Raw genomic sequence first — 9,395 nt, forward strand, 5'->3', positions numbered from 1 at the left:
AGCTCAACTGGCCGCAAGATGGCGCTATTATTCCATTGCGAAATAATAGCGCCTTCCTGCGGCCGGTTGGGCTAGCTCTTGACATTTTCCCCCTCCATTACTCCCTCTTCTTCATTCACATTTCTGACTTTCATGCACACTCAACCGTTGAAGAAATAGTACATTGAGAATAGTATATACTTTAAGAGAATTTGTTCCGCCCCTAGCATACATTACATACTATGAAGAAATAGTTTTTCTATTTATCTGATGTTGGAAAGTATGCTGCGTTCGTAACCAAATGGGATGTGGGAATTTACCAGTTGTGAAGTCGTAAATACCAGTTGGATGCATTCAAATGGTCTGAAGTCTTTTAGAAACGCTGATTTGTTAATGGCAAACAAGCATTATGTCAATAAAATAAATATAATATGAGATGCAAATGTCCCTCCTGGGTAAATCCATTTCAATTCAATCACTTTTTGACAGCACCCCTTTTGATTTGAACGAAATCTTCCGTACATATTTTGCCCATTTGTAAAAGTGCTCAGAAAGTGACTTTTTGGACCTGAATGACAAAACATTCAATAAATAAAGGTGCTCAAAGCTCACCTATTTCGCGTACCATACCATGAGACACCCATGTCTTCATCACTGGAAAAGATAAACGGTTGATATTGATATAATTTAAAAGCTTACAAACAGGGTTGTCAAACCATTTAATAATTTGTTGATTTTTTGTTGTTGTATTTATAACCTTAAACGTCAATTATCTAAAAACCTGTAAACTCCAAATGTTTTCATTTTCGCATATATTGTAGCTTAGACCCTATTTTACATCATCTGAGGTTTTTTGTGTTGTGTTGCCGTTGGTTGACAACATTCTCGAATACATATTTAGGCTGATACATTTACTAAAATGGGAGAAATTAAATGTCAACTTTCGAATTGCACCACAAAGATGGTTGTTGGAGGTTCACACATCAGAGAATGTTGACTTGGTTGGGAATATTTGTTTTAAATGATACTGTCAATCCTCCCTATTGAAATATAGACATGACCATTAAAGTTTAAATTAGACTGTGGGAGGACCGGTGGCCATCTTTGTGGCAGTAATTAGAAGTTAAAATTTCAATTAAATTTAAATGTCAATTGTGTACCAGCTAAATTGCAGTGGTCTGAGGGGATATGTCCATTCTATGAATTATATTTCTATGATTAAAATGAAACCCATACTGTATTCAAGAGCATGATGTGTCTCAACCGATGGCAGGCACAACACAAAAAAAAATAGTTTAAGCGTTCTTAGATAATTTACGTTAAAGGTTAAAAAAAAAGGTCAAAAACATTTTCTTTCAAGAAATTATACAATAGTTTGAGAAGACTGTTTGCTAGCTTTTAATAAAATAATATCAAACACAACGGTTTATCTTTTCCAGTGATGAAGGCATGGATGTCTTATAGTATGCTGGGGTAGGGTGAATTTGGAAATGGTGGGACATCATATAAACTGGGACAGTTTAATCCGGCCGTGTTTATTTCTTGGTCTGACAAGAGAAAATCTAAACTATTGTTACTAAACCACATGATAAAAATTCCATCACTTCATTGGTGTGACATCACAGAGGGGGGCACAGCAAGCTTCAAACAGGAAGCTCAAGGTAAGGCTTTTTTTTTTCTCTTTCGATGTTAAGGTTCTAAACTGTGCATACTATGTACTGGTGCATCAAAATATATAGAACGTTGCCAATATTATGTTTCAATTTTGTAATTCAGTTATTTTCTTTGTTTACCAAACATAGCTAGCTAAAGTAGGACAGTATGGAGTAGATAAAGTGGGACAGCATAATACGCTTTTCCAATGGAGAAAAGAGATCCAGTTTTTATTTGAGACTCCATATACTTAGATTAGTCAGGGCTCTGGTTCTTGCAGTACTGTTATTTTGAGTTAACCTCTTCAGACATCTATCCAACATATTATCCCAACACGTGATACATTTTTGAAATCCTCAGAAGTTTCCTAATCACACAAAACGTTATTGAATTGTCATTGGGGTACAATTAGGACTAAATTAATGGTGTCCCAGTTTAGCTAACCTGCTGTCCCAGTCTACCACATGCAAATTTAAAATATGGTTTTGCCTTAGTATACACAAATGGGTGTCATGCCTCCTGTAAATATGATATCAAAATGTTGTTGTTTTTTAAATTAGAAAACATCTTGATTTCAGAAATATATCATGTATTGGGTTAATATGTTAAATAGATGTCGAAAGAGGGTACAGAAGACGGAAATGCAAAGTGTCCCACTTATTCGTAATTCACCCTGTGCAAAATGGGTCACCTTTGAGCCCCTTTTATTTCCTAAATGTTTTGGTATTCCGGTACAAAACGTAACTTTCTGACCACTTATTCCATGTGCAAACATGTCTGGAAAGTTTTGTTTAAATCAAAAGGGATGCTGTCAAAAAGTGATTGAATTCAAGTGGAATTTCCCTCCTCATAACTAGCCAGTTTGTTTCTAACATGTGGAAACGGGGATTGTTCGACAATGCAGCCGTCAGTGAAGGCGACTGCTGGCTGACTGATCTACAATGCCGCGTTAAAAACAACTGGGAACTTGGAAATCTCTGACTTCCGACTTCGGTGCGTTCAACACAACATGAGAACTACGAAAAAACACGAGCTCCGACTGGGAGAAATCGTTTTGAACGGTCATCCAACTCAGAATTCCAAGTCTGGAACTGGACCTGAAGATCCCTGACGAGTTCCCAGTTGTCTTGAAAGGACCATAACCTCAACTCCACGTCATATGATGGAGTTCAGCGGTGACGAGTGTGGGCGGACTGCACCCCCGATGACATCGAATCCATAGTACACATTTTTATTCTTTAATGCTTTCTTTGTACCTATGTTTGTCCTGTGTAAATGCAAGCTTTTCTTTGGGTGCTGAAAGCCAAAGTTTTTGATAAAAGTAGATTGTAGATTGCAATTAAGGATGTGCATGACAGATGTTCTCTCTACCATCCACCACAGGCATGCAATCTCCCCACATGAAGAGGAACAAAGGGACAAATAGTCCAGTGGACTATTGGCACTAGCCATGATGCCCAGGCAGTGAGGGCTGTGTATTTACTGATGAGAAGGGCTGCTGCTTCCTCTGCCATGGCTTACCTAGGTGCATTCTCTGCTAACTCTGACGCAAGGCCTCCTGACTTGCCGCCCAACCACAGACTTCTCTGACCTGGGCTCAGCAGGGGTGCACCACTCCTGCAACCAGACTGTTGACTCTCCTCACTTCCACAACTTTGGCTTTAAAGGGGTTTGACTCTGACTTTTATGTCTTTGACTGTGGGGGACATTCATTCTAGTGGGGAAATGATGACATCTACTGCCAAGACTTTCAATCCTCCTGTCCATCCTTAATAGAGCCCCACAGTGGAGGTGTCAATACCCATAAAACCTAGAGGTCAAACAGGGAAATGGTTCCAATCGCTTTTACACCATTTTTCCCATAGGGAATTTTAGAAACGCTTAAAATAAGGGCTGTGTTTTGTGTAGGCTTACCATGGCATGACGTTTTGACAACCATGTAAATCTCTCTCAGACAAGGTGACTTCTAAAATCCCCTATGGGAGAAATGATTGAAACCATTTCCTTGTTTGACCGCTAGGTTTTATGGGTATTATGACTCTTACTGTGGTACTCTATGAAAATACAAGGGCAATTGCCTCTTATTGTTGACCCATTTGTGAGTGATATGTGCTGATAAAAAAACCCATTGAAGCTCTATTTTCTTATTTTTTATCCTTGTCTGTTTTCAACCTGTCTGATGCCATTATCTGGCTGTGGATAGAACATGGCTTTCTTGATACTGTTTTTAATGATGTAATGTAAGCATACCTTCTCTTTTCAACTGTTTGTTTTTAGTTTAATTATATGTTGCTTAATTAAATACCAGGGTCCAATGGGAAAGTGTTTCATTGTCTCTTACCCCCATAGCGAGCAATATGCAGCAGCCTTGTGTACCCTAGTTAGTACACAATAATGTATAATCACAAACATTTGATTGATATAAATGTACACAGCCAGCTTTACTGTTGCACATCTTTGTCTACAGAAAACAGTCTTCCATTGCAATAAGGCAGTTCACAATTTCCCTAGTTTTCTACAAGGTCATCCAGGCAAGGAGTACAACCATAAGAGCATTAGGTAAACACCAATTATTGATTTAAAAAAAAAAGTTTATAAAGACAAATTCCCTCTCTTGACATAAATATTTGATTCCCTTGTGGAAGGAAGGGAACAGAGCGGTCAAAACCTTTTGCCGATTTCTCTCAACGTCAGCTTCCGTAGTTTCTTGTTTGGTTGCCAAGGAAATGAGGATCATGGTGGCTTCAGCATTTTCATCTGATTGAATCCAAGCGGTAGCTGTGTTTTTGACATTATTGTTTTTGTTTTACTGACTATGTTTTGTATAAAGTGATGTATTAAAACGTTAATCAAATGTTCTAGTTTGCTAACTAACTAACAACCATATTTCAGGCCAGCTATGTTGACAAATGTATCATTTGAACCTACGACTACAGCTAGCTAACGTTAGCCAGATAGCTAACTAGCTAGCTAATCCCAGCTAGCCACTGACACTGTAAACAGATGTTCAATTCAGCGTTATTACGTGCTCTACCTGCAGGCAGAGGAGCTGCACATATACCGGTAATGGCAGAGCTGCACATTGTCGGTCAGATCGTTGGGGCAAGCGGCTTCCCTCAGAGCAGTCTCTTCTGCAAGTGGGGAATTCATACAGGTGTCTTTTGTTGTATTCAGATTGTTTTATTGAGCATTTTACTTCACCTCATCCGTTGTGATTGTGGATTCTCTGTTTCCAACCACACGTCTATTTCGTTATGTAAGGGGGTGCATGGCGACTTCTCTCTGGCTTGAAGGAGGGGCAGACCCAAGTGGATTTGCCTCAGACAGGGGACATGGCATACTGGAGTCATCCCATTGATCTGCACTACACCACTAAAGGACTGCAAGGTAGTTAGCTACCTTCCTGACAATTTATAAGTAGCAGTTCATCACAGACGTCAATTAAAAGCTACATAACTTACATACCTACATCTACCAAGCCTAGCTTTCAGGTTAAAAATAACAGGGTAAGACTGGAACATTTTCAAAGACTCCAGCCACCCAAGCAATAGACTCTTCACTCTGCTCCTGCATGCCAAGCAGTACCGGAGCGCCAAGTCTGGGACCAAAAGGCACCTGAACAGCTTCTACCCCCATTTCATAAAACTGCTGAACAGTTGATCAAATGGCTACCCGGACTATTTGCATTGACCTTTTTTTGCACTGACTCTTTTACACTGACTCTATGCGTGGACACTCACTGGACTCTACCCACACACATACACTGACACCCCAACACATGCACACACACATGTTACACACACACACACGTTACACATGCATATAGATGCCTCACACACACACTTTCACACTCCACATACGCTGCTGCTCTGTTTATTTTCTATCCTGATTGCCTTGTCACTTTTACCCCTACCTACATGTATATATTACCTCAACTACCTCGTACCCCTGCACATTGACTCAGAACTGGTACTTGTATGTAGCCTCGCTGTTGTTATTTATTATGATTGTGTTACTATTTTCTATTTTTATTTGCTAATTTTCTTACTTTATAGCTGCATTGTTGGGCTCGTATGTAAGCATTTTACAGTAACGTCTACACCTGTTGTATTTGGCACGTGACAAATAAAATGTTACTATATTTGACTTCTCTTCCCCATTAGGCTGGCCCAAGCTTCACCTGCAGGTTTGGCACCAGGATGCATTTGGGCGCTGTCAGCTGTATGGGTATGGATATTGCCATGTGCCCTCCAGCCCAGGGCACCACCATGTACGCTGTGTGACCTGGAGACCACTGGGATCCTGGCAAGAGCAGATAGCTCAAATCTTTGTGGGTGGAGGTCCCCAGCTGCGCTCCCCAGACATCATATACAGTGGGGCGGACAGATATAGGCTGCACACAGTGGCTATGGGCACTGTAGAGCTGGAGCTAGGCATCATCATGCGACACTTTGATAGATATGGTGTAGAGAGCTGAAATGTTGAGAGATTGGACAGAGCAAAGGGTGAATGGAGAGAGACCTGAATGGAGCATTGTATTGTTAGTGGGTGTGGATTTTGACCATATCTGCAACGGGTACATAAGACTGAGCAGGTCAGATTAGATATTTTGCCTTGTGAGATGTGTTGATGTTGCATACATTCACTATAGATACAAAAGTATGTGGACACCAATTCAAATTAAGGGATTCGGCTATTTCAGCCACACCCATTGCTGTCAGGTGTATACAATCAAGCACACTGCTATGCAATCTCCATAGGAAAATATTGGCAGTAGAATGGCCTTACTGAAGAGTTCAGTCACTTTCAACATCTTAGGATGCCATATTTCCAACAAGTCAGTTTATCAAATTTCGGCCCTGCTAGAGCTGACCCGGTCAACTGTAAGTGATGTTATTGTGAAGTCGAAACGTCTAGGAGCAATAAATACTCAGCCGTGAAGTGGTAGGCACACAAGCTCACAGAACGGGGCCGCCGAGTGCTGAAGCGTGTACCGTGTAATAATCATCTCTCCTCGGTTGCAACACTCAATACCAAGTTCCAAACTGCCTCTGGAAGCAACGTCAGCACAATAACTATTTGTAGGGAGCTTCATGAAATGGGTTTCCATGGCCAAGCAGCCGCACACAAGCCTAAGATCACCATGCGCAATGCCAAGCGTTGGCTGGAGTGGTGTAAAGCTCGCCGCAGTTGGACTCTGGAGCAGTGGAAACATGTTCTCTGGAGTGATGGATCACGCTTCACATTCTGGCAGTCCAACGAACAAATCTGGGTTTGTCGGATGCTAGAAGAACGCTTCCTGCCCTAATGCATAGTGCTAACTCCAAAGTTTGGTAGAGGAGGAATAATGATCTGGGGCTGTTTTTCATGGGCTAGGCCCCTTTTTTTCCAGTGAAGGGAAATCTTAAAGCTACAGCATACAATGACATTCTAGATGATTCTGTGCTTCCAACTTTGTGGTAGGCCTTTTCCTGTTTCAGCATGACAATGCCCCATGCACAAAGCAAGGTCCAAACAGAAATGGTTTGCTGAGATCGGTGTGGAAGAACTTGACTGGCCTGCACAGATCCCTGACCTCAGCCCCATTGAACACTTTTGGAATGAATTGGAGCACCGACTGCGAGCCAGGCCTAATCGCCCTTCATCAGTGCCTGACCTTACTAAAGCTCTTGTGGCTGAATGGAAGCAAGTCCCTGCAGCAATGTTCCAACATGTAGTGGAAAGCCTTCCCAGAAGAGTGGAGGCTGATATAGCAGCAAAGGGGGGACCAACTCTATATTAATGGCCATGATTTTGGAATGAGATGTTCGAGCAGGTGTCCACATAATTTTGGTAATGTATGTGTATGCTGAGAAGACCACAACATGCAAATGTGTGTCTTTCCCCTATTTCTCCACAAAGGGGGGGTGTGAGCCTTTCAACACAATCTGCCTTCCTGATTTTCAATTTTTGATATTATTTTAAACATTTTATATAACAGGTATTTAAAAATGCAAACCAGATTTTATACTGTACTTAATTTCATTTTTCTATTTTCCTATGAACTTTTTTTTATATAGTAGAATTATGTAAATAAATCATTACCTGCATGCCTGTGATCTATAACCTAACCTGCATCATTTTGCTTTACAAATATTCCCTTAAAGTTTGCAAGTTTCATATCTAATGACACAATTCATTCACTCGTCAATAATTTTATTTTTCGTAATAATATGCAGTTGTTAAAGTTTGATAGTAGATTGTAGTAAACACAGGGTGGAGACAAAATACACTGAATATACAAAGCATTAGGAACACCTTCCTAATATTGAGTTGCAAAAAAGCCTAAATTCGTCGGGGCATGGACTCTACAAGGTGTCGAAAGCGTTCCACAGGGATGCTGGCCCATGTTGACTCCAATGCTTCCCACAGCTGTTTTAAGTTTGCTGGATGTCATTTGGGTGGTTGACCATTCTTGATACAAACAGGAAACTGAGCATGAAAAACCCAGCAGCGGTGCAGTTCTTGACACAAACCGGTGCGCCTGGCAGCTACTACCATACCCGTTTCAAAGGCACTTAAATCTTTTGTCTTGCCCATTCACCCTAAATGGCACACATACACAATCCATGTCTCAAGGATTGAAAATACTTCTTTAACCTGTCTCCTCCCCTTCATCTACACTGATTGAAGTGGATTTAACAATAAGGGATCATAGCTTTCACCTGGTCAGTCTGTCATTGAAAGAGTTTTGTATACTCAGTTTTGTACTGCCAGTGTACAGTTGAAGTCGGAAGTTTACATACACCTTAGCCAAATACATTTAAACTCAGTTTTTCACAATTCCTGACATTTAATCCTAGTAAAAATTCCCTGTTTTAGGTCAGTTAGGATTACCACTTTATTTTAAGAATGGGAAATGTCAGAATAATAGTAAAGCAAATCATTTATTTCAGCTTTTATTTCTTTCATCACATTCCCAGTGGGTCAGAAGTTTACATACACTCAATTAGTATTTGGTAGCATTGCCTTTAAATTGTTAAACTTGGGTCTAACGTTTCGGGTAGCCTTCCACAAGATTCACACAATAAGTTGGGTGAATTTTGGCCCATTCCTCCTGACAGAGCTGATGTGACTGAGTCAGGTTTGTAGGCCTCCTTGCTCGCACAGGCTTTTTCAGTTCTGCCCACAAATAGGATTGAGGTCAGGGCTTTGTGATGGCCACTCCAATACCTTGACTTTGTTGTCCTTAAGCCATTTTGCCACAACTTTGGAGGTATGCTTAGGGTCATTGTCCATTTGGAAGACCCATTTGCAACCAAGCTTTAACTTCCTGACTGATGTCTTGAGATGTTGCTTCGATATATCCACATCATTTTGCTTCCTCATGATGCCATCTGTTTTGGGAAGTGCACCAGTCCCTCCTGCAGCAAAGCACCCACACAACATGATGCTGCCACCCCCGTGTTTTACGTTTGGGATGGTGTTCTTCGGCTTGCAAGCCTCCCCCTTTTTCCTCCAAACATAACGGTGATCATAATGGTCAAACAGTTCTATTTTTGTTTCATCAGACCAGAGGACATTTCTCCAAAAGGTACGATCTTTGTCCCCATGTGCAGTTGCAAACCGTAGTCTGGCTTTTTTATGGTTTCTTCCTTGCTGAGCGGTCTTTCAGGTTATGTCAATATAGATCTCGTTTTACTGTGGATGTAGATACTTTTGTACCCATTTCCTCCAGCATCTTCACAAGGTCCTTTGCTGTTGTTCTGTGATTGATTTGCACT

At 40.9% G+C, this 9,395-nt stretch overlaps 1 protein-coding gene across 1 annotated transcript; it reads left to right on the plus strand.

Annotated features, from left to right (window-relative positions):
• Positions 1-4,345: 4,345 nt before the first annotated feature.
• On the plus strand, positions 4,346-7,742 carry LOC139418582 (B9 domain-containing protein 2). Its single transcript, XM_071168164.1, has 4 exons — positions 4,346-4,406; positions 4,673-4,786; positions 4,894-5,019; positions 5,796-7,742. The coding sequence occupies exons 2-4, from the start codon at positions 4,699-4,701 to the stop codon at positions 6,107-6,109; spliced, it is 528 nt and encodes a 175-aa protein (XP_071024265.1). The 5' UTR covers positions 4,346-4,406; positions 4,673-4,698; the 3' UTR covers positions 6,110-7,742.
• The last annotated feature ends 1,653 nt before the right edge of the window (positions 7,743-9,395 follow it).

This window comes from Oncorhynchus clarkii, chromosome 10 (assembly GCF_045791955.1).
Source record: "Oncorhynchus clarkii lewisi isolate Uvic-CL-2024 chromosome 10, UVic_Ocla_1.0, whole genome shotgun sequence".
Classification (NCBI taxonomy): Eukaryota; Metazoa; Chordata; class Actinopteri; order Salmoniformes; family Salmonidae; genus Oncorhynchus; species Oncorhynchus clarkii.

Bases quoted from the DNA above. Each gene is read 5' to 3' on its own strand.
- LOC139418582 (XM_071168164.1), top strand. From the start codon at position 4,699: ATGGCAGAGCTGCACATTGTCGGTCAGATCGTTGGGGCAAGCGGCTTC. The intron at 4,787-4,893 runs GTGTCTTTTGTT...TCGTTATGTAAG, and splicing joins CAAGTGGGGAATTCATACAG to GGGGTGCATGGCGACTTCTC. The intron at 5,020-5,795 runs GTAGTTAGCTAC...CTTCCCCATTAG, and splicing joins CACCACTAAAGGACTGCAAG to GCTGGCCCAAGCTTCACCTG.